Genomic DNA, 25,199 nt, shown 5'->3' with positions numbered 1-25,199 from the left:
TGGAATTTTACTGTAATTTGGTGTAGTTTCACTGATGCAAAAAAAAAATCTCATGGTGGAAGTTGGTACTAACAGGAGCAGGAGTATTGAAGTAAGACCTTTGTTCATTAGTGAGGGCTCTGAGTGACCCGATCTAGTTGAAGATGTCCCTGCTCATTGCAGGGGACACTGGAGTAGACAACCTTTAAAGGTCCCTTCCAATCCAAACTATTCTATGATTCTTTCCTTACAGGCTTTGAAACACCAGTTTTCCAAGACTGTTATACAAAGAGACAGTCTGATACCTGGACTAAAGAAAGGGACTGGAACCCAGGAAACCTCCCTTCATGTGTTACTGGGTCTTGGTGGAATAGGTTGTCCTAAATTCTCTGAGTTTCTGTGAATGGCATGGAGAAGTAAGGTCCCGTTAACTGTGTAGCCTGAGAGTGAACAAGTTTGGGCTACTTACCCAATACTTACTTTGGACTATTTACCCCAGACTTAACTTTGCAGTAGAATCAAATGTGAAGGCAGAGTAGAGGGAGAGGTGTAAGCAGTGTGTAAGTCAATGCTCCCCTGTTAGAATAAGTGGCAGGTTGCATGCAGAGAAAGATCCAGCAGCTCTCGCACATGTAGTCACCTTTATGTTCTTTTACTTCCCTCTGTCAAATCACAAGCAAAAAGATGAGCTAGGTTCCAGTATGAGAAGCCACGACTCTGCAGTATTTAGGATGGTACAGCCCTCCACATGCTTGGGAGTTATGCTTTCCAGGCCTTGGGACATCCAGTAGCTTGACTGGATGTCCAGAAGTCCTGGATAAATAGCCAGTTATTTTTCTCATTGGCCTAACAGTTCAAGCCAGTAGAATAAAATGTTTCTAGGGAAACCTGGATGTATCTTAGCTTGAAGTGACTCGGTACACTCTCGGCTCTGCTCCTGCAGCTATGTTTTACCCCTCAGACAGGGCAGCCTGGGAGGTTGAAGACAGCCCTGAGAGATTTGACTATAGTTGCCTTGGAAGCCCAAGTTTGTATTTATTTCCAGCCTTGAGTTAACCTCCTTGGCAAGCTGAAGCGGTCATTACCTTAGTGAGTGATTTACAGGCACGTTAAGGCCCTTTTACAGCGCCAGAACAGTCTTAAGGGAGCCTTAGACTACGTGAAAATCTGATCTGTAAACCTCAGTTTTATCTTCCCTTAAGAATGGAGGAAAGACTATTTCCCTGTGTTGCAGGCTGCAGTGCTTCAAAGTGTGTTGAAATCCTCAGATGGACGGAACTCCTGAGTGCAGAAAGTATTAGTCGTGTTACACATGACTCATATTTCTCCATGGGTGTCAAAATAATCTTGTTCTCATTTGCACATGTTGTGCTTTCCTTCAGCAATGGAAACCCCTTCTATGTACTTGAGTGTCTTCTCCCTCATTAGTCCATCTCCCAGCAGGTCTGGGAGAGCAAGTGAGAGCAAGTGCCCAGGGTTCAATGTGAAATCCTGCTCTGAAGTGACACAACATCTGATTTTGTAGAATCATAGAATCATAGAATCATAGAATCATAGGGTTGGAAGGGACCTCTGGAGATCATCTAGTCCAACCCCCCTGCCAGAGCAGGGTCACCTAGAGCAGGTTACACAGGAACACGTCCAGGTGGGTTTTGAATGTCTCCAGAGATGGAGACTCCACCACCTCTCTGGGCAGCCTGTTCCAGTGCTCTGCCACCCTCAGGGTAAAGAAGTTCCTCCTCATGTTTAGGTGGAACTTCCTATGTTCCAGTTTGTGCCCATTGCCTCTTGTCCTGTCCCCGGGCACCACTGAAAAGAGCCTGGCCCCATCGTCCTGACACCCACCCTTTAAGTATTTATAAGCGTTGATAAGGTCACCCCTCAGACGTCTTTTTTCCAGACTGAAGAGACCCAAATCCCTCAGCCTTTCCTCATAAGAGAGGTGTTCCAGTCCCCTAATCATCCTCGTAGCCCTCCGCTGCACCCTTTCCAGCAGTTCCCTGTCCCTCTTGAACCGGGGAGCCCAGAACTGGACACAGTACTCCAGGTGCGGTCTCACCAAGGCAGAGTAGAGGGGGAGGATGACCTCCCTTGACCTGCTGGCCACGCTCCTCTTGATGCACCCCAGGATGCCATTGGCCTTCTTGGCCACAAGGGCACATTGCTGACTCATGGTCATCCTGTTGTCCACCAGGACTCCCAGGTCTCTTTCCACAGAGCTGCTCTCCAGCAGGTCAGCACCCAACCTGTACTGGTGCATGGGGTTGTTCCTCCCCAGGTGCAGCACCCTACACTTGCCCTTGTTGAACTTCATAAGGTTCCTCTCTGCCCAGATCTCCAACCTGTCCAGGTCTCTCTGTATGGCGGCACAGCCTTCCGGTGTGTCAGCCACCCCACCCAGCTTGGTGTCATCAGCAAACTTGCTGAGGGTGCACTCTATCCCCTCATCCAGGTCATTGATGAATATGTTGAACAGGACTGGACCCAGTACTGACCCCTGGGGAACACCACTCGTCACTGGTCTCCAACTAGACTCTGTGCCCCTAATCACAACCCTCTGAGCTCTATCTTTCAACCAGTTTTCTATCCACCCCACTGTCCATTCATCTAACCCACACTTCCTAAGCTTCCCTATGAGGATGCTGTGGGAGACCGTGTCAAACGCCTTGCTTAAGTCAAGGTAGACCACATCTACCGCCCTCCCCTCATCTATCCATCTAGTCATGCCATCGTAGAAGGCTATCAGGTTAGTCAGACATGATTTCCCCCTGGTGAATCCATGCTGAGTACTTCTGATAGCTTTCCTTTCCTCCACGCGCCTTGAGATGACACCCAGAACGAGCTGTTCCATCATCTTTCCAGGGATGGAGGTGAGGCTGACCGGCCTGTAGTTCCCCGGCTCCTCCTTCTTGCCTTTCTTGAAGACTGGAGTGACATTGGCTTTCCTCCAGTCCGCAGGCACCTCGCCTGTTCTCCAGGACTTTTCAAAGATGATGGAGAGCGGCCCAGCAATGACTTCCGCCAGCTCCCTCAGCACTCTCAGGTGCATCCCATCAGGGCCCATGGACTTGTGAATATCTAGATGATCTAATTGGTCCCTCACTCGCTCCTCCTCAACCCAAGGGAAGTCGTCTTCTTTCCCTGTTACTTTATTCAATGCCTGGGACTCCTGAGGGCTGGGCCGAGCAGAAAGTAGAAGTACACTTGTTCCTGCAGTGCCAATTAGCCAGCCAAAAGATGGGTTTAAAAACCTCGGTAATACTTTCAACATTTCGGATAGCCTTCAGATTTTTAATTACTTCAACATTTATTCAGAGGCCTGGATCCTGATACCTTCTTCCTTAAAATACTTTTCAAAACATTTTTAGTTACTTTAGAACTTGGACTTTGTACCTCTTACAGCTGACCTAGAAATGTATTTCTTCAGTTGTTTTGCTGTGTTTTGTGGTCTAACGCACTGCCTCAGATTTGGGTTACTAGCGACCTTTATTCTCAAGCCATGACAGAGAATATCGGGGGAGTAAATAGAGGAGACCATGCCATTTCATCAGTTCAAGGAAAAAACTGATTATTTGCCTCAGAAAACACCTTTTTATTGAAAAATCTGTTTTTGTGGGAGGAAGGAGAGGAGAAGCAGCAGGGGAATTTTTCCTGGCAGGAAATTTTAATAAATGAGTGTTGTTTTGATTTCACTTTCTCATGCTCTAATCATCTCAGTTATAGTTTTCTCCCCTCCTTCCTCCTTGGCCCTGTTCTTCTTACCTGTCAATCACCTTTCTTCTCCCTTGTCTCTTCATCTTCTTAACAAAATCCTAGCCAAGGAGCTGAAAACCAACATCAACCCAGCAACTCCACAAATCTTCCAGTTCCGCTCATCTTTTAAAACTGTAACAAGCACCGTGTCCGTAGGTCATCCCTCAGTTTCCTCTGCTTGCGTATCATAACCGTTTCTTTGCAAGATGCCTGTTATACCTACTTGATGCCTGTTATACCTACCTCAGCTGACCCCTGCAAGTTACCAGCATATTGCTGGGAATCTGTGTCCTGAGCAAACAGGAGAAAAGTGTCTTGCTGTTCACCATCCTAAATTGTTTGCTAATTACAAATAGCAGTCTCATCTCTCGCTGTTTTGCTGAAAATACTTAAATCTTTGTGTAGCATCCTTTTGTGTGTTTTGATCCTTGTTTTTATTTTCTTGTTGGTATGCTTTGAAAATTGGTCTGTATTTTGAGTTTCTAAAACAGGTGCCATGTTTTTTAGCTGTTGTCCAAACTTGGATACCTTTTCCTTTTTGTAGTTTCTCACTGATGTTTTATTCATCCAACATTCCCACATTTTTTGGACCATATGAATTATTTCTCCCTGTTTCACACCACTCATTGAAAGGACAACTCTGGTTACTTCTTACATGGAACATTTGGCTTTTGATTTGCTTGATTTGCTGTTTTCAGACTTGAACATGCATAATTTTTTTCTCTCTATGTGTAGATTTTGCAGCCTTTATTCAGACAGTGTTCCTCTTGATTTCACTGGGAGTCCAAGTATGGTGAACGTATAATAGCTGCAATACTGATCTAGGGTGTGGATGGTTGTTCTGCCTTTAGATTTATCTGATTTAAATATATTTGGGATTGTAGGGAGAGGGACAGCACAGAGAACACAGGTGTCCTATACAGCATTGAAGAAGAACCTAAAGGATGACACATACAATCTGTGTGTTCAGCTTCTTGGGAAGATCCTGTATCTCGAAGCACTCTGCCTCTGAACCACCCTGAAATTGAGGACTAAGTGACAAGCCTGGTCTCCAAAATCTGCTGTTGTGAATGATATATAAGAAGAGGAGTGGTATTGGACTCCTCGTTTGGTAGTATTGGACAGCAGTGACTGAACAGTGATATTTGCTGTTTTAAGGAATTTAATTGCTGATTTGGAGTGTTAGATTTTCTACCAGGATTTACCAGCGTCTCTGTAGGAATGAAGATAGGTCTTATTAGAGGGAAAGTGGCCTTCCTGATCCCCAGGGCATAAACATGCTATGAACAGTGCTATCCATGGAGGCAGAAAAAAGGTTTAATTGATATTCAAAGAGCGCTTTTCTGTTATGCCACACTCATCCTCTGCCAACTTATTATTGAACCAGAAATATTTCTTTGTTTATAATAATCCTTCTGTCAAATACCAACATGAAATGTTTGCTGTCACTTGTAGCTTCTTACCACCTAACAGGTTTCTTGAGCACAGAAACAGGGGATATGTGGGTTGCTTGAAGAAGCAGCATCAGTTGTTTAGTTGCTAATGAGTTTTCTTCTTCCACAGGGAGAAAGAGGCTTGCCGGGACTACAGGGTGTGATTGGGTTTCCTGGAATGCAAGGACCTGAAGGTCCCCCTGGGCCACCAGGGCTTAAGGTAAGAACTTAGGCTTTAATATTGAAAACACTCACATTTCCCTAAATTGTTGTCCCTAGGAAAGACAAAGCTATCTCTTTTCCTTTGCAGGGTGATACTGGAGAACCAGGACTGCCAGGAACAAAGGGAACAAGAGTGAGTTCTAACTTGCTTTTTTTGCAATTCTGATTTCTATGGGTTTATATGTCTTTAACTCTCCATGTCTGCCTTCAAGTGCAAGACTTCTTCGAGCTAATCAATGACATCCCCTTGTGCTACACAATAATTTCAGAATTCTTGCATTTGCCTTTGAAGTTCTTTCTGTATTGGGCAGTCAGTGCCTTTGTCCATTTGCATTTTCACCTGGTACTTACCACTGCATCAACAACACTGGTTTTTATATGCCATTGATATCTTTCTGACGTACCAAGAAGCTTTCTTCCAGCTTGAATATGAACCAGCCTTATGACCTTATGCAAAATTCTCCTTTATGTTTGCCATCTAACCTCCTTGAAGCACTCCAGCAGAGAAGCTGACACACCCATGAGCACACACATGTTAAAGAAGTGCACAAGTTGCAGAGCCAAAGATCTCTTGACTTTGCTAGAAGAGGCTCTGAATATGCCTGTAACCTTCCCATTGCCATTTCTGTTTAATGCGACACTTATGTAACACTTATTTTAGCACATTATGTTAGCCAGGGTCATGTCTTTTGGGGCTTTGTGAGGTGCTAAACTCATTCTGAGTGTTTTCATGTTTCATAATGTAATGATGAAAGAGGATTTAAATGACTTGACCAGTAACGATGCATACATTTTCAGCTATACCCTCTTGTCCAAAGATTTTCAAAATGCCTCTCAGTTTTGTTCTCCATTTGCCTGTAGTTGCTGCAGCACATAGAATTTACTGAATCGACTACAATTTCTGAGCTATTATAGAGGGGGTATTCTGCTAGATCAAAAAATCCTTATTTCAATCCACGACCTTCATGATACCCTGGGGTATCCTGAGTGTTAATGTAAATTGTCATCCCCTGGCAAATGTGTTTGTGTGCTACAGTGCAAGTAGACTATATGTTAGCAATTATAAAGTTTTGGAAGATGCAAACATACTATCTGAGCACAGGATTCCCATACATCTTTTCTGCGTCATAATACATGTATTAGGAAATACTGCATGAATAAATAAGCTGGGAGGATGAAAATGATGTGCCCAGTTAAACTCCTGATTCATTACACTGAAAAGCTGTTCAAGGAAAAAGAGTTATCTCAACCTGGTAGGTTTTTTAGTAATAAGGATGAATTGGTACACTGATGTGGAGCATGAATGATAGAGAAGCGTCTTTACAGTGCATTAACATCCTCTTCTGCTATAAAGAGGTACCTACAGTAAATTTCATTTTGGGAATGAGAGCACCTCTGCATTCCTTTTTACCCGCACATAAGGCTCTGGTTCAGTTCCTGTTGAAGGAAAGCCATATTGATGCTAAAAAAGTGAAAGAAATATAAAAAATTGCTTTCAGTTATCGATTACTAAGGTGCCATGTTTGAGAGGTTTTGAAGATTAGAGCTATTTCGTTAAGGAAGTTTAAAATAAACTGTTTCTTATATTTTGACTGTCACCACTGAAGTTGCGACTCAGGCTGCAGCTTGTCATTGCTGTGTTGTGGGTTTGTCTTCTCATGTTGTTTTTCTCAATTGCAGGGCCCCCCAGGAGCATCAGGCTTTCCAGGAAACCCAGGCCTTCCTGTACGTATGAAGTATAAGTGTTTTTACAATGAACATCAAGGTTTTAATCGTGACATCTGACCAGGATTATTGCTAATATTGCTAATTTCTTTACTTTCTTTTCATGTAGGGCATTCCTGGACAAGATGGCCCTCCTGGTCCACCTGGCATTCCAGGATGTAATGGCACGAAGGTGACATTTACATATGTTTATAACAGCATCTCTGTGTTGAAATAAAAACATCCCTCACGCATATGTTCCCTAAATGAAACCAATTTCTCTGTTCCCCTCAGGGTGAAAGAGGTCCAGTAGGTCCCCCAGGTTTACCAGGACTGACTGGGAGCATAGTAAGTAGATTCTATCATGCTTGATTCACTTGTTTCAACTCTGATTCTTATAATGCAAATATAGCTACCTGAAATTACACCGAATGTAAGTTATAAAATCTACGATACTGAGGAAAGATAACATCAAATGTCTTTTTCAACAGGGACCCCCAGGACCTCCTGGAATGAAGGTACATTTTACTCTAAGTGTGTTCATATCCTGCTTCTAACGGTAAGAATTAAGGTGAACTCTACACCCTCTAAGACGAGGAGTCCTTACTTAAGGACTGAAAAATTTTACTGGCATGTTTCCCTTTGTACTCTCTTCTGCAGTCCCACTAAAGACAGTGGGGCGACCTCCAGTTAGTAACAATTGAACACATGTGTTGTTCCATGCAGGTCTTAAAGTGTAAGTATTACAGAGATTACAACAGAAAAAAATAGTATATATCATAAATTATGTATAAGTAGTACGGTGGGTACCCAATTGTGCATAAAGATTTAGATAGATCTTATGGTTAAAACTTTTGTTTCGGTATTGACATTTCATTTATCTTAATAGTTTTAAATAGATAAAGTTTTTGGAAGAAGGTCTACAATATTAGATGCATCCAATACATACTAAACAGCTTTCATAAAAAAAATAATTAAACTAACTAGGTATCTGAGTGCGTTTTGTGAGCTGGAGAATGAAATATTGAATGTCAACAGAGAGCTTTTGCTCTTTAAAATGAACAGATACAAAGGCTGAATGTAATCTCAGATTTGTAATGACAGGACTACCTGAAGTTGTAAAATGCCCTTTTCTCTTTCTCTCACATGGGAAAAATTGACTCAGTCTAGAAACACAGAAGTACTTGAATGTTTCTTCATAACATTATAGGTACACAACTCCTGAAACAAAATCACTTACAATATTGCAACTTTGTACAAAAACATAGAAAAAATTGGATCTTTTGCTATCAGAAAGAGAGACATAAAGAAGTGGATAACGATCAGAATAGTTTCCTGAAGTAAGACAAAGGGGATTTCTTTTTTTGAAGAAAAAGGATGCCATAAATGGCTTTTATGTCAAAATTGGGTATAAGACTGAAGATCTCAGCCTGGAAAAGAGATTGTGAGGTTACCACTTCTCTCAACTGTTAGGTCAGATGCTCAAATTGTGTGGTGACACTGTAGTAGTGATAAATTTTGGGTGAAGATCTTTCTGGTTCCCCATTACAGTATAGGAAATTAGCGTATAAAGGAAGATTTGATACTGGGATCTCTTCAGCTGGCTTTAAAGGACATTTGACACTTAAGGTCTTAACTTGTAATATCTCTTGCTATGTTTCTGCTGAATTACAAGAGGGGGATTTTTTTTAAGTCAGCTTTCCAAATAATTCCAAACTTCTCCTAGCTCCTACTTCCCTCTCATCTCAATATTAGTTTTTTTGAATGTATTTGAATGGATGTTCAAGTATTACTCTTTTTCTTTTCTTATTATAGGGAGATCCAGGTGAAGTGATTGGTCTTTTACCTCCTAGTTTGCTAAAAGGTGACAAAGGCTTTCCTGGCCAACCTGGACTACCTGTAAGTCTAAATGATGTTTGAATAGCAGTGATCTTCAATTAAAATTGTATCAGTATAATGAAATTACTAAATAAATATCGGTTTTTAATTATGCCCTTTTAATTTTTCATAGGGTCCACCTGGAACTCAAGGTTTTCAGGGACCAATGGGGCCACAAGGGCCTCCAGGAGAACCAGTAAGTTTCCTCTCATGGAGATTTGCACTTTACTTATAGATCTTTACTATAGGAAAGTTCTACAAGGTGTGTATAGCTGGTGTGTGTTGGGTTTTGGGAAAAATAACCCGTGGTTCCAGACTTCATGTTTAGCTTCTTGAGCTCTACCATGGCAGGAACGAGTAGGTAACGTTAGGTTTTCAATAGTGGCTGTTCCTACAATCTCCTTGCAGGCTCGGAGGGTATTTTTGTGTTGGAGGGGTTGTAATAGTTATTTCTCCTTTCTCCTCTTCCCCTACTTAATTTACAGGAAATAAACCGCAAGCAGCCAGATCTAAATCAAAATGTTTGCTGAAGTTGTTCTTAAGGGCAGCCACAGTAAGCAGCACTGTGGAAAGCAGGATATCGACTGTCTGTTATTATGTTAATTGCCAAATGCTGAAGGCATTTCAGCTATTTGACATTTTCACAGGTTTAACAGGTACCTAATATTTTCTCTTCCTGTACTGGATGCAGGTAACACTAGCAGGGATCAGTTATTTGCATGTGGTAAAAGTCCACCCAGTGTTTCTGGCTATTGAAGTGAGCTGTGTGAGACTTCTTACCCTTCTGAAGAAAATTCAAAGTGATGTAAAGAAAAATGGTAGCACAGTTTAGTCAGTATTTGTGTTTGCTGATGTGAAAAACCATTTTAATGAAAGAAAGGTGAGGACTAATATTTAACGTGCAAAAGTTAAAAAAAAAAAAAAAGTCAGCAATAAAGTTATTTTACAGTGTAGTACCATAGAATTTTCTTTGACTGTCTGTTGTCTAGATGCTGATTAGGTCCAACATTCTTAACTGCAAAACAAGGTCTAATGAGATATCTTAGACAGATTCTCCTTGGGTTTTTTATTTATTCTATGTTGTGAGTTGCACAATGTAGCAGGAAAAGACTTTACATCTTAGTTTAATGGAAAGTTTTGCATTTTTGCTGTCTTTATAGAATAAGGCATTATTCCATCTAGTGTACTTATACACTTATATGCTAAAAATCTACTGTCTTACAGGGTCCCCCAGGGCCACCAGGACTCCCAGGCGAGAAGGTAAGACTCTTTTTATTATAAAGATTAAGTTTATTTCTTTATTTATTTGGCACACCAGTTCCCCAAAAATTTGGAAACCAATGGTCCTAAAGGAGTAGGGCTTTTACACTTTGTAACTCTATTACACTTTTTACTATATTTTTATGTCTTAATGGGCATCACAAAGAGAGGCTTTCAACACAATTTTAGGTTTTTTTCTTAGTGGATCAAATCAGTAGTAATTGCAACATTCTATGATTATTTGAACTCATCTAAAAATGGCAAAATTTTCAGTAACGTGTTTTAAAGAAGAGCATACTCACAATAAAATTACCTGATAAATTTCATTCGATTTTTTTCATAAATTGCTGTGATGCAAGACTTAAAAAACAGCGGGGGTTTAGAAGATAATCTATTTGTTTCACGTGTGCATTTAGAAGACATATTCTGTCTTTCCTATCCTCTCTTAACTTTTGCCAGGTTCAAAATACCTTCATATATGTGTAGGTATGCATGTATGCACTACTGATAAAAATTGGCTGAGTATGTGTAACTTATATTTTCAGGGCTACATGGGCTTGGGCTTTCAGGGTCCCAAAGGTGAAAAGGTAAGTCTCTCGAAAACTTGTGGAGAACAACTGTCAGAAATATTTTTGATAATTTATTTTAAATAAATGAAATGTTGGAACCTATCAATGGAGAAAATCAGCAATTTTTGTAATTTTGTAATTTTTGGAAGACTTGAGTAAATCTGTAACTTACACCTAAATGAACAAAAGTCATGAATGGTTACAGACTTTGTTCCTGATGGTATTATACCTGACATTAATTTAGGTCATTATTCTGTTTTCCAGCTGTGACTAGTACGAACTACTTTAGTTTGCAGTAGACAGATCTAGAAACATATATTAGGACTCATGATGAGATTTATTTGAAATCAGTTTAGTTCTGAGGGAAGAGATTGAATGTGCTGTGGTAGGACTCTTGAGGGCCCGTCTGCCTTAGTTTAGATTGGTAGTGTGTGCTTTTGAAGGAGATCTTTCAGTTGCCTCCTTTTACTGTGTTTTGACTCAGTCAGGAGCAGTTTTCAGAGCACACAGATTGGTTTGCTTTTGAATGAAACTAAGCCAAAAAGGTGTGCTCCAGGATCCCATTTATTCTCTTAACCAGCATCAAATGGGAGGTAAAACATGTTCGGTTTAACGTGTTGCCTCTCCCACTGAGAGGTCTAGGCTAAAGTGCCTTATGTTGCATTTTCAGGAGACAAAAAATACATGCAGTTATGGGTAATTTGGTAAATTGATAGCATGTCTGAGCCCTTCTCCAGAAGCTTCTCATGAGTGTCATTGACAGGCCTTTTGGAGTATAAGGAAATTATGTTACTTAAACGGCGTTTTATTATCCACCACCTTATTTATGTATTTTGAGCCACACTCTTCCTAATGGATAGAATATTTTGCTACGTGAGATTAACTTGTTATCATAAAATTTCTTGAAAAATGATGGGAGTATGTGGAGATTTCCTGGACTCCTCAGGTTTGTCTTTAGCAAAAAATAAATGGTATTGTTATGCATTACTGCTTGGCAGAAATGTATCAAGCCTTTTTGGAGGTGTTTTACTGTAAAAGATAGTGCTTTTGCATTGTATATGGAGATGAGGTTCTGACCCTGCTATGCACATGTACTTACTAAAAAAGTATGATCCACAGTTATCATCTTGAAGTTGTCCTTTATGGACAGTTGTAAAGCTGGTAGAACACTATAAGCTTTGACTAACGTTTTCCTTCAAGCATCGGACCTCTTTCCTCCTAATCTCCTTCTTCCTAAGGGAGGCACTGAAAAACTTTTGTATCATTACAATAATTAACTGGATAAGTTCACAATATTTGGTATTAATCAGTCTTCACCCTAACAGGAGATTCAGAGATCTTTCTTCGGGGCAGTCTCTGACTGTCACCCGTTATACAGATTTGTCTCTTATAACTGCGTATGCAACCTTTCCTCTGATGGATTTTGCTGAAATAAGAATTTAAAAAAAACCTTTTAACTGTATTTTTAAAAGCGAGTGGTAGTTCTCTTTAATGTTATTGGTCTTAGTAATGTTTGTTCTCAGTGCCAGTACTGTTTTCAATGGACTATCCTGGATTTGGTGTTGACAGGGAGAACAAGGCGTAAGGGGCCCCCCAGGCCCTCCAGGACCATCACCGCATATGAAGGAAAAAGGGAGTGAAATCATAAGGGGAGAAAAGGTGAGACCTTAAATGATTAGTCTTGTTGTACTCTTCATTAAAATATGATCAATAGGAATTAGCAAACAGTAAAACAGCGAAAAGAAAATATTGTCACCTACAGCCAATTTTTCAAAAATTTCTTCCTGTTATACTTCATGAATGAATTTTGATTGTCTTTCTCGAAGTTTCTCTGTAAAATATATGATAGGTGATAAATGCATAAATAATTGCATAAATAAGTAACACACACAGCAGAGGACTTTCTGAGGAAGGAGGATTCGTAAGCATAGTCCTATAAACACCAACTATTCTATAAATTTGAATTAAATAGCTTATACTGGACTTTTCATATACAAAATCACATTCTTGGAATCTGAGTGCTAATGAATTTTTCAATTATTGAATTAGACAGTCTAGGCAATATATATTAGTGTAATAAACTAGCTTAATGGATTCATATTTTGTGTTTGTCTAACTTCTTGCACATCATACTATTAGGCATAGTTCTTGAAGCGGAGAATAGGGTTAAATGTGCTTTTGCTGACATGAAGAATGAAATTATTTACAACCTAAATGAATAATGGTTGAGATTTGCTTACTAATCTACTTTTTTTTTTTTAATAATTTCATTAGGGTGAACCAGGTGAAAAGGGTGAACAGGGGGCCCCAGTAAGTATTGTGTAGATTTTTTTTCAATTACTATAAAAATTGTGAGGAATCTGATAATGGTCCTGAATATCTTTATCGCTTTTTGATAAAAGCTAATTTACTTGAGAATTTGGCAGTATTTTTAGTCTGGCGTGTATTTATTTTCCAGGGATTGCCAGGTTCAGGTTTCAAAGGAGAAAAGGGTGAACCAGGGAAGCCCGGTCCACGTGTAAGTATGCTCAACTTTATCAATACCATAATTACGGTTGTTGTATTGTTTCCATAAGCTAAATAAACTTAGCAACCATTAGAGAAACAGCAAATTTTGTATATTTCAAAAAAACAAGTTTTGCTGTCAGACAGATGTCCAAGTCAAGGTAGTAATAACACACAGTAATATTAACACTCTGATCTAGTTGAAGATGTCCCTGCTTACGATTCTACGATTAGTATGTTACATGTTTCAGATAGCTAAAGACAGATACCTAACAGTAGCTTGCAGTGCTGAAGGCAAAGGCAAGACTCCCATTGATCCCAGCTGAAGCGAGATTAAGTCATTCCAGAACAGAAGGAAAAGCAAAGCCAAACAAATCACTCAGTAGGAATGACTTAAGCTAAACGGAACGTGTTGAATTTATTTAAAATACTCTCACGTGCAATCTACAAAGTAAGCCTGCTTAGCCTAAAGGTGCGGTTTCTTACAAAGAAGAGTAATGGAACAAAACATTTAGATGACTGAGATACATTCACCTGCTGCTTTCTAGCCTGACTGTAGATGCTCGAGGCCATATGGTCTGTTACATTTGCCTAGTCTGACCTATATCATGGTCTCATCCATACAACTTCTGCATGAGTCATGCTGTGTCTTTCATAGCTGAGCTGGTAGCAAAAACATGTCTTCTACATGCAAACGTATCTAAAGTATTGTTTCTCAAACTGTGGGTCTTCATAAACTGTTTGAAAAAGACACAGCACATCCACAGACATTATACTTCAATCTGAAAAAGAGAAAATCTCCCTCTCTGTTATACTTCAAGGTCAAATGTTCTGTCGTCCTTTCAGTAAAGATATGTGATGAGGTTATCTTTGCTATTGTGCATGTATTTTTATTCTTACAGTAAATGAGGGCTTGAAAGCTGGAAAAATCGAGAAACGTTGGCCTAGAACTTGCTGAGGAAACCACAGTATCTTTGAATTTTTCAAAAATATAGTTTTCAGTTTCTGCAGAGTTCCCTGAACAAAGTTTCTGAGATATTTTATATATAATTATTGCTGATCAAAGAAATCATAACTACTTCCAAAATAAGGATAAGTTTTGAAAGATGAACAGATCTTAAGATCTGATACTCTAGTTCCATGGAATGAACCTATATAATTAATTCCAATCACAGTGTACATTTGAAGACTCTCCTGACTTTACAGATTGTATTTTTAATCAATCATTAAAAATTACTTGTAATCCTTCTTTACTAGATACCATAGCTTCACACTTTGGTGATGGGGGCCTTTTCATGTTTGTTCTATCATTTTTATCCTTCAATTGCGTTGTTTTAGATGGGATTTTTTGAGCTAAACTGATGGGATTAGTTTTTAGGCTGAATTTACTTTGCATATTAAGTATATACTTTTTCTTCGTTTTGTGGGACATGTTCATATTGCTTATGATAAGGCATACAATCTAAGCACTGTGACACCAAGTAAAAGCCAGCCTCCAGTGGATTAGTCTACAAGCCTAGGTGCTGGTCCCTTCATAGTCCATAGGAAGAGGAAGGGAATGCTGAAAAGTAGAATAATCCAACCAGGTCATTTATCATGTATGTGTTGATTACCTCAAGGGAATCTCATCCTCTCTGTAGGCTAACACAGTGGTTTAATGGTGAATCATTTTACTCTGGAGGAGGGAGTCTTGGATTCTAGGGTGTCATCTACCTCGTGACTTGAAATTATAGCTTTCAATTTAGGGAAGTGTATTTTACCACTAGATTACCACACGATCTGATATGGGGCCACTCTCCAAGCCTTCTGATGAAACTGAGCACTGAATGTCTATGAATAAAGGTTTTGTGAGGCTGAGGAGTGTGTGTGTATATATATATATATATATATATATAAATAAAGGGATTGCTATGAAGGAGAGCTATTTCTGCGTCTGGTTCCAGTTTCCTGTGCTGTTGATATATTTTGTCTTGAAGCCTCCGTGACTGGGAATTCTGTAGTTATTCCTGGATATTTACAGGATTTTATTTAATTTTGCAGTTTGTAGGATGTTGAGTAACATAAGCACTAGGTGGTCACAGTTTGCCTGCTTTGTACACTCTATACTGTTAGCTGTGTTAGCACACTTCAATTAGTGCATTACAATAGTGATTGTTTTGTTCTAGTGTTTCACTAACTGTATTTAGAAATTGCATGTATGTGTCTTATCTTTTTAAGCAGAGTGGAACTTTGTGTTTTATAGGGAAAGCCTGGAAAAGATGGTGAACCAGGACCAAAAGGAGAACCCGTATGTATTTTGCTGAATTTCCAGTACCATTTCTTACATTCAAAACAAATTACTGTCTGTGTATTATAAATGGTTGAAATTTTCTAGCCTTCTGAATTATTTAATTAAAGTTATTTTTTTCATTGAATTAGTGACTCATTTGAAAACTTAAAACTTTGGTGCTCCCAGGGCTAAGATGCAACTATATTTATCTTTTCTGGTTTTGATGTCTTCCACATACAGGGTTTGCCTGGTGGATTTGGGATTCCAGGACGACCCGGGGAGCCTGGTACGAAGGTGCGTAGTAGCGGCCTTTGCATCCCATCACACAGAACGAGGAGTTAAGAGCTTGTATAGCGTGTTCATAGATGTGCATTAAAGCAGTGAATGCACATAAAGCAATGTTAAATGAATGTTACCAAGTTGTAAAGTCATCACTCAGAGACTAGTAAAAGTCAAAATTAGGGTAGATTAGGTATCCCTGGTTTAAATCTCTTACATGAATTAATTAATGCTGGCTTTATTTTCACAAGCTCTTTGCCCAGCCAGCATATGTACAAATGTACTTTCCTAAAAATTCCAGTTTCTCTTTACGTAGTGTAAAGCAGTACAGGCCTGCAAAATAACTACTTACTGCTTATTATAATGGTCCAGGTACTTACCATTTGGAAGTTGTATGAATCTGTATCAAAGTGTTCATTTGCTAAGCAAATCCTATTTTGTGGGGAAGAAAATGTGATCTGGATTTAAAATGTAAATTGTTTTTTGATTTAGGGTGACAAAGGTGAACGAGGTTTTCCAGGACCTCCGGGAAGAGTAAGTAGAAAAAAAACCTTCTTGATTTATTTTGAACTTAAATGAAAATACAAATTTTGTGAAAGTCAAAGTGTTCAAACAATGAAAGAAGAAGGAGAGACAATACACATTCTGATCTCATTCTAATTAGTCATGTCCTCATTTTTTCTGAATGGAAAGAAAAGTTATATACAGTTGTTTAAAGTATTACTGAAATTTGGAAAAGGAGCTCTCAAAGAATATGAATTTCAAATGTTTTGGACTCTGAAAATTATAGGCATTGTTAATCGATACAAAGTATCCAAAAAAGGATTCAAAAGACTGAGTCTGTCAGCTTTGAAGTTTATAATTTTTTTCACACTTCAAATCAAAAATGAGATTAATCAGCAACAAATAGATCATTGATGGTGCTGCTTCCCCAACATGGGGGAAAATTCCCAACACCTACTAATTTTATTTGAAAAATTGTGCATACTTCCTGAATATTTTATTGTAAATCTTAATATTCTATATGTCAAGCTTAGTTCAATGTTAGTAGAAATTGCCAGAACAGAATATTTTCAAATTAAAGGTAATGCAAACCTAATGGGTCAGTGCTTACACCACGGTGAGGTTTCTTGGCATCATTCTTGTTCAGAAAGGTGCTATAAAGCACCTTAATTCTACTGTTGATATGAGGAATTTTGGTAAAATAGTACTTTTTCTTTGGTATTCTTCAGCAGCTGCAACCCTCTCATGCTAGTTGTTAACGTATTGCTGAAATTGCAAGTATAACCGAAACTGTTCAAAATTGTTATTACAAAACAAAATGGCCTCTGTAGCATCAAATCAAAAGGGGGTAGATACAAACGAGGGCACAGTTGTACGTTTCTAGTGTCCTAGTCCTTGTCCTGTGATTCAGGTTATAGATCCTGGACCAGTAGATACCTTTGGTGAAAAAGGAGAGCCTGGAGCTTCCGGTTTGCCTGGACTGAAAGGTCAAAAAGGTGAAAAAGGTATGTATTTTGTCTTGTCTTTTTAATTGAGTTACGCTTTTAGTTCCTGTATTAAAGGAAATTAAAATTGCACTATCTGTGAGCTCAGGAGCTCTGTATGACGATGAAACGTTCCAGTTAGTTATTTAATTGCTTTCAGGTTACTACATTTCGTTGTAGTTTGTAGGACACTTCTCATCGTAAATAAGCCTGCCTTTCAGTTACAGATTGGAAAAGGATAAAATGGGATCTGTTTTTATGGCAGTTAAATAATCCAGTGACTTTATTTAAGAAAGATAGAAATCAGCACAAGCATAAAGAGGATAATCATGCAGAGAATCTGGACGCTTCTTTTAAAAAGGCAGTGGCTAAAATTTAATCTTGGAATTGGCTTGCATAATTTACAACATTCTTCAGTAAATAGAGAAAATCAAGCATTCCCTTTCCCATTTTCCCCATTACAGACCTTACCCTGCTGAAGAAAGGTCAGTGGAGAAGATGGCATACAGCAGGGCCTTTCCCCTAAATGTATTGTTTGCAGATATCTGTAGATTATTTAATTTAACCTTTGATTCAGGGCATACCACCTTGTAATGTGTACTTAAATACTATGTGCTAAAACTTCACTGAAGTTGACATTGCTGACTTCATTGCCTAAATGAAAACCTCTCTTTCTAAAGGTTTCCCTGGTATACAAGGAATCCCAGGACCTCCAGGTATGAATTTATGGCCACTGATTTTGTTTGTGTTTTTCCTGTGTTATTCTTGGGTGAAGAGTCCTGAGAGATGTTCTCCTCAGCTGCTGCCGGTTACTGCCTGACTTACAGAACACCCAGGCAGTGGCCTCTCTGGGGGGCCGATCGTCCCCTAGACCCTTCCTGTAGAGTGCTTTTCTCGTGTCTGTGATGCGATCCAGCCTTTCTCTTTGTGTAGAGCCCTGATAACTTTCTGCTGAAATTGAAGCACTAGCGGGCATAGGTTGTCAGAGATAGCCCAGCAAGTAGGGCTTCGTTGGGCAAGAAGAGTTGTAACGTGAATATGTGCGTGGGTATGCGAATATGTACCTATGTGTATATACTCATATGTAGATAATTTGTTTTGCTCTCACTTCAGCTCTATATGTGTTTGCATAAATATAATAAACCAAGGTTTGCAGGGAGAAATAATAGCATTTATTAAAGCAAAGTAATTCCTGAAGGCCTGCTGCTGTTTTTTTACTATGTCACCTAATAAAAGTTAATTTCTTTTGCCTGCAAATGTTGCCCTTTTCATAGTTTTAACCTCTTCAAATCCATGACAACACTGCTATTATGTATATATGTACCTGTACATGTGTTTAAACTAAGCCACAATATTTGCATGTTAAAAATTAAGCAAATCATCTGTGGAAATCTGACTGTAGCACATCCTGCTGTGATACGACTATTACCTCATTTGCTCACTTTTTCTATCTTGACAGTGAGCTAAATATGAAATTAATGTAAGCCAGGGTCAGATAGTTTCCAGGAATTTTTTCACAGTTTAGGGAGGAGATACTATATACTGCAGGCTGTAAGTGTCCCTAAAGAATTCTGTGTGACAAGACAAGAAGAATGGTAGCTCCGAGTCTGTCATTATCCTACAGAAATTGAGATTTGTGTGACTTTCATACCTTCCTGCAATGCTGTAGAAGGCTCAAAATGGTTTAGTGATCAAGTCCAGTGATTGGTTGTGAACTGAAATAACTCACTAAAGTATGAAGACCTGTGTGACTGTACAAATAGCTAAAAGGAGATATTAAGTAGGTTTTTTTCCTAGCTGTTTAACTGCTTCTCTTTATCGGCTGTTGTTTGCTTATTATTCCTACAAACAGTTTTGGTTTTAGCATTCCTGAAATCTCCTAGCATTGTTGAATATTTATTTACTTAAGTTCTTAGACATGCTGTCCCTTTCTAGGTGTGTTTAAAATTTGGTTTATTATGAGATAAGGAAGCGTGTAATGGTTTCCAAGTGTAACAGCTAACTTAACTCCTATGTCGCCACTATTTACTACCCAGCAAAAGTTGATTCAACTAAATCTCAGAAAGGCACTTAGTACAGAATAAGTGTGTTTATCTAGGGACATAACTGAAGTGAGTTACTCTGAGCTGTAGTGAGTGTATAATCTCAATTTTGTATAAATCACCAATAGTAAGAATACAGACTCTTTTTTATTTTGCACTAACATTTCTCCATTTCTCACTGAAACCTAATGGAAGCTAATGTGTTGGTAATGTTACTGTCTTTTCACTTGTCACTTTTTCACGTGTGTTTTACTCTGCCCAAAGGTCGACCACTTCCAGATAGGGTAGGATCACCTGGTGTCCCTGGAGAGAGAGGTGAAAAAGGTGAAAAGGGTTCTCCGGGATTCCCTTTACCTGGACCCCCAGGAAGAGATGGTTTCCCAGGTCCCCCGGGGTTGCCTGGCCCTCCAGGTCCTCCAGGCAAAACAGGTAGGTAAAGCAGTCGGTTGCTTTTCACAATGAAGACTCGATAATGCACATCGTGTGCACATAAAAAAGAAAAAAAAAAGACAGGATTATAAAATCTATAATCAGAGCGTATCTACGTCGTGGAAGAAACATATCTGAGTTGTTAATGGACCAAGTAAAAGCTGTTCTACGATGCAGCAAGCTGCTTGTTTCCTTACTGGGACAAGGATTCTTTGCTAAATAAATGTTTTTTAAATTTCTTCAAAAGTTCATTGTGGACTGTTACAATATAACCAAATAATTGACCTTAATATATATTGGTTTCTTCTGTGTCCTAATGTGCCAAGCTAGAGATACTTCAATTTTCGATTCCTAGATTTTCAATTAAAAAAATAACAGATACTAATACTGTTCTTAGGATAAGAGGTAGCTGTTCAATATTACAATTTACTAGTCTGCAGTACAAATCTATGTAACACATTGAACAGGTGTATGAACTGCAGACTGAGATACTACTCTGGCAGAAGTTTTTATTGTAAAATGGAATTATCTTACAGGAGAATGGGGTCAAAACATACTTCATAGATGGAAATGAAAAGCTAGTAATGATGTGATAAATACACATTAATATTAGTAGTAATGGTAACATTACACAGCTATGTGTAATTAGATTCTGATAAAGCATTTTTAAAAGAAAAAATGGTTTGGTTTTGCACTGCAGTGAAGCAATGAATAAAGTACGTGTGAAAGTGGTCAATGCTTAATAGCTCCTTACAACTGATGTTTTAACTCTTTCATTGAAGGAAAACTTCTGCTAGAGGTGATACTGATATTGTGAGTTAAATTATCATTTCAACATAAAAAATGATATCCCTGCTACAGTAGTTTAGGTAGTCTAAAACTATTGAAAGGAACATTATTCTCTATGGAATTACTAAAGCAAAAATACTTTGTTAAAAACCAAATGAAGATGCCTAGTTGTTGCTGTGTTTGCCAATAAAGCAGGACAAAATCCAGCAGCTAGAGTGTGGAATTAAATAGCTAAATCTTACCTTGCCCTAAAAAGAAGAGCAATTCCTGTTTTTCGTACAACATGTTCCTGTCACTGCTTAATTCTGCTCCTTGCCTAGACACTTCTTTAGTTTTCTTCAAGTGCATAATGGGAAACAATTTGTTTTCATTTAACTGTTGGTTGCCAAACTTCACATTAACATTTTGACTACTGGGTTTGGTGAAAATGATGTCATATTGTATTGAGTCAGAACCTGTGTCATATCATCAAGCAGAACAAGCACAATTTGTGTTCTCATGTCAAGCCTGCTAAATATTCATATTTGTTACCTGTTTCACTTCCTAACATATGAAGTTTCTTGTTTTCAGGAAGCTTGGTCAGTGTGAAGAAGTTAAATAGAAGTTAACGAGCTGCTCTTGATCTAGAACGTTTCAGAAAACATTGATAACAAAAAACTATCTACTTAATGAATTTCTTCAGAATGTCAATATTCTCCATTCTCTTCTGGGTCAAACCAGCAATTTTTCACCCACAGCACTTTTCTTAGACGAAACTTACAATAAAAATAGATTTTATGTGAAAGTTGTTTGTAATCTTATTATGGCAGAGCCTGTCTTTTCTCTGCAATTCTTGGGGTTTCTTAAGAAGTATATATGGATTCAGATTATTCAGATTACAGAATCACAGTTAAATTTTTCCAAGTAAATCAAATAGAAAAGTAAAATGCTATCCTGACTTACCACTCTTCATAGATACATTCAGGTGAGACATTTATAAATGCAGCCCTATAATGGAAACTTGCACTTGTCAAACAATATTCTTTGTTGCATTTCCATTGCAGATGGAATTGATCAATGCCAGCAGGGAGAACCTGGTGCACCAGGTACTCCTGGACTTCCAGGAAGAGATGGATTTCCCGGAGAGATGGGAGAGAAAGGTAATGCTATTTTAAAGTGACTGATTTCTAATGCTTTGTGCCCTGGAGCTTAGGTATGTAAAGAGGCTGAGCAAGTTAGGCTGCATCAGAGAAAGTGTACTTAAAATTAGTTAAACAAGTAGCTCATGGACATGGAAGACGTTTCTTGAGTCTCTGGTGAGTAAAAGAAGGATATTGTTTATTAAATTGTGTGACACAAACTTCACGTACGTTTTACTTAGCCTACACATTGCTGGAAAGTAATAAGGGTGGCACAGGCCTGAAAGAGAAAATGGGAAGAAAAAAAGGGTTGAGCATAGTATAAGTATAAATTGAACTGTTCCTGGCAATTTAAGTTGTGAATTCCAAGATGAAGAATGAGAGAGGGGCAGATGAGTTGGGAACAGAAATGGTTTATGAATCATTGCCATGATTATAATTGAAGCTAAAATTGTAACACCTATAAATAGGACTGTCAACCATGTGTTTTAGTAGCACTGACTAAATGGACATGTAAAAAAATGAGCTGCACTCATTTACACGGTGGTTGATCCTTCCTAATCTCATTCTGCACACTGCTTTTCTAAAACTGCAAAATTGCAGTGAGTATAGAGATTCTCCTTTTTCTGCTTCAACCTTTTTATTTCTTCTATACCCAGTGTATATTTTCTTCTTTTTAATCCTCTTCAGCATGTCCCTTTTAAGTGTTCTGTTAAATATTATCGCTAGGAAAGGACTTAAGTTGATTTTCATACCATTCCTTCAAAAATTTTAAAGAATTTTGAATATCAGTTTGCTGATAAATTCTCTTTGAAGCACTTAATTAGAATTAGCACATTCATTTTTGGTTTGAATGGTTTGGGTTGGAAGGGACCTTCAAGACCATCTAGTTCCAACCCCCTGCCATGGGCAGGGACACCTCCCACTAGACCAGGCTGCTCAAAGCCCCATCCAGCCTGGCCTTGAACACTTCCAGGGATGGGGCATCCACAGCTTCTCTGGGCAACCTGTTCCAGTGCCTCACCACCCTCACAGGAAATAATTTCTTCCTAATACCTAATCTAAATCTCCCTCTGTCAGGTTAAAACCATTACCCCTTGTCCTATTGCTATTATCACTCCCTGATAAAGAGTCCCTCCCCATCTTGCCTGTAGGCCCCCTTTAAGTACTGTAAGGCTGCTATAAGGTCTCCCCGGAGCCTTCTCTTCTCCATGCTTATTCTTTCAACACAAAGGGTATTGAATTCAGGGTTTGCCTCTGCATCCACGTGCTTGCAGTTGTCTTAAACCTTTTCATTGTTATTTATTAGTTTTGTTGTTTGGTTTTTTTTTTCAGGTGACAAAGGTGAATCCTGTGCCTTATGTGATAAAGTAGGACCTCCTGGACTTCCAGGACCACAAGGGCCACCAGGTCCAGCAGGTAAAAGCTCACTCATTACCTGAGAATTAACTACATAGGCTGAAATATAAAAATGCAGCATATATGATAAAATTAATTACTTTTTGTCCCACTAATCAAATTGTTTGTGAAACTCATGAAAAGAGGATGGAATATTCCTATTTTTGGCCTGATTCCAAATTTCCAGTGCAATCAACAAGAATTACCAAGGAAAGAGAAATTGGCCACAGTGGAGATTCTTAGCAAACTGTGGCCCGGATATTTTCACAGAAGATTGTGAAAGTGAAAAATAACGTGGAAAGCGTTTGCCCTTTTGTAGCAAGCCCTACGTGCCCAGGCTTGGCAGTGTCCCATACATACATTCCCAATCCTAGCGTTAAATTCTGTGGCCAAAAAAGGTAGCTATTTGTCTGCTGCCATATGAGAGAAGTGCAGCCTGCAAACGGTGATATTATACCTAATGTTTGTTCTAGTGGCTGTTAAGAATGAATAAGGTTTAGGTAGTTTCAAGACTGCAGTGGTTCCATGATAATTCTAAATAGTAAGGTGAATTAATTTCTAAGTCAAATGCATCGTCAGCTTCTGAACCTGTGAATGCAGACATACATAACACATGAGCACGTGAATCCAGACAACTTCACTGAGTTTAGCAGCATTATGCTGATATAACTGGGAGTATAACTTTGAGAAGGATCACAAAGAATTAACATACAATTAGCTATTTGTAAAGGCACGTAATAGATAGAATTGTACTTTTGTCTCTCTGATAAGGTTTTCCAGGACAATCGGGTTTCAAGGGTGACAGAGGCTTACCTGGACTCGATGGCCTTCCGGGGGTACCTGTAAGTAATGCCTTGCCAAATGCAGGTGTTTATTTGCTAGTGGACATATGATCAAAAAACATGTGATCATCAGTGTAGTTGTGTAATAGTTCTGTTTAAAAACACACCAGCACGGTGATATGATAAAATTAAGGAACTATGCCTAGCAAAATAAACTAGGAAGCAGTGTGGTTGAACTATGAGAGTTAAAAAAGAGCTGTCAGAAATGGGTTATGTTTCTGTGGTTACCTATCGTAGAAACTCAGCAGGACACGTGACCTTCTGATTGAGCAAGCTAAGCACTGGAGTTGGATAAAAAAAGTAGAATTTCACATGAAACAGATGCAGATCTGCCCTGACCTTGTGAATCTTTCCAATAACCCTTTGCTATTGTGTACATGTATATTGAGAGAGAGACAGTGCCATCTAGTGTAGTGTAAGCAGTCTAATATTAGCATGCAGTATACTTCAGGAGTTTGTCTGACTTCTGGGAAATGTGTGCAGTATATTCTGTAAAACGTAATTATTTAGCAGGAAAGCTGAGTAGTTTTGAAGAAATAAAGGAAGGCTGTGTAAGTGGATAGTATCCTGATAACGTGATTACTTGTAAATTATATTGACACAGCATAAGTCTGCATACCAGAAGCAGAAGAGCCATAAGCATAGCACTTGCCTAAAATGTAAGACAAATTACTCCTAGGCAAGCACTGTAGCAGCACAGCTACATTTGATCATGTCAGAGTTCAATGGAGTGTCCCAACATACACTGTGGTGTGCTGTGAAGGCCTATATTAGCATACACGTTCCTGTAGTATAGTGTGGATTTTGACACCATTCCTAATGTAAGTAGACTGAGTTTGTCGGAGTCTTCGCAGACTTTTTTCCCAAAGCTGTTTTGTCCTTCCAGCTGATCATTTTTGGCAACATAACTTCAGTGGCATTCGCGTGCACTAATTTTAATACCAACTGGAGTTATGCAAGCTCCCTCTGTTACCAGCAGTGAGAGGCACCTTCAGAAGTTAAACCAACCCACCTGTATGAATTCTTTACTCAAAGAATCTGTTTTTCTTGCTTGAGTATAGATAAAGCCTAGATACCTGAATACCTGAACTTAGCTGATGAAAGTCAGCCGGGGTGGAGTCCATTCTCTGTTTCTAACATGATAAATAAGATAAACTCAGTGACTGAATTTACTATAGTATAAGTGGGATCCATGAAAGAAGCAATGAAGAAAAATAAAAGACATCTTAATGTATTTAAACTT

At 38.8% G+C, this 25,199-nt stretch overlaps 1 protein-coding gene across 3 annotated transcripts in view; it reads left to right on the top strand.

Moving 5' to 3' along the window:
- Positions 1-25,199, top strand: part of COL4A1 (collagen type IV alpha 1 chain) — a 131,197-nt gene that overhangs the window by 72,689 nt on the left and 33,309 nt on the right. For all 3 annotated transcript variants that reach the window (XM_063337735.1, XM_063337725.1, XM_063337741.1), the window contains exons 3-24: positions 5,296-5,385; positions 5,476-5,520; positions 7,068-7,112; positions 7,222-7,284; positions 7,386-7,439; positions 7,583-7,609; positions 8,907-8,990; positions 9,103-9,165; positions 10,194-10,229; positions 10,775-10,816; positions 12,368-12,457; positions 13,073-13,108; positions 13,257-13,316; positions 15,546-15,590; positions 15,813-15,866; positions 16,344-16,385; positions 17,266-17,359; positions 18,019-18,054; positions 19,645-19,809; positions 21,642-21,737; positions 23,052-23,135; positions 23,886-23,956. In XM_063337735.1, the coding sequence (XP_063193805.1) occupies positions 5,296-5,385; positions 5,476-5,520; positions 7,068-7,112; positions 7,222-7,284; positions 7,386-7,439; positions 7,583-7,609; positions 8,907-8,990; positions 9,103-9,165; positions 10,194-10,229; positions 10,775-10,816; positions 12,368-12,457; positions 13,073-13,108; positions 13,257-13,316; positions 15,546-15,590; positions 15,813-15,866; positions 16,344-16,385; positions 17,266-17,359; positions 18,019-18,054; positions 19,645-19,809; positions 21,642-21,737; positions 23,052-23,135; positions 23,886-23,956 (1,422 nt within the window). The remainder of the gene's footprint in view (positions 1-5,295; positions 5,386-5,475; positions 5,521-7,067; positions 7,113-7,221; positions 7,285-7,385; positions 7,440-7,582; positions 7,610-8,906; positions 8,991-9,102; positions 9,166-10,193; positions 10,230-10,774; positions 10,817-12,367; positions 12,458-13,072; positions 13,109-13,256; positions 13,317-15,545; positions 15,591-15,812; positions 15,867-16,343; positions 16,386-17,265; positions 17,360-18,018; positions 18,055-19,644; positions 19,810-21,641; positions 21,738-23,051; positions 23,136-23,885; positions 23,957-25,199) is intronic.

This window comes from Chroicocephalus ridibundus, chromosome 1 (assembly GCF_963924245.1).
Source record: "Chroicocephalus ridibundus chromosome 1, bChrRid1.1, whole genome shotgun sequence".
In the NCBI taxonomy this organism is placed as follows: Eukaryota; Metazoa; Chordata; class Aves; order Charadriiformes; family Laridae; genus Chroicocephalus; species Chroicocephalus ridibundus.
Note: the sequence above shows the minus strand (reverse complement) of the source record. Positions and strands in the feature narration are given on the sequence as shown.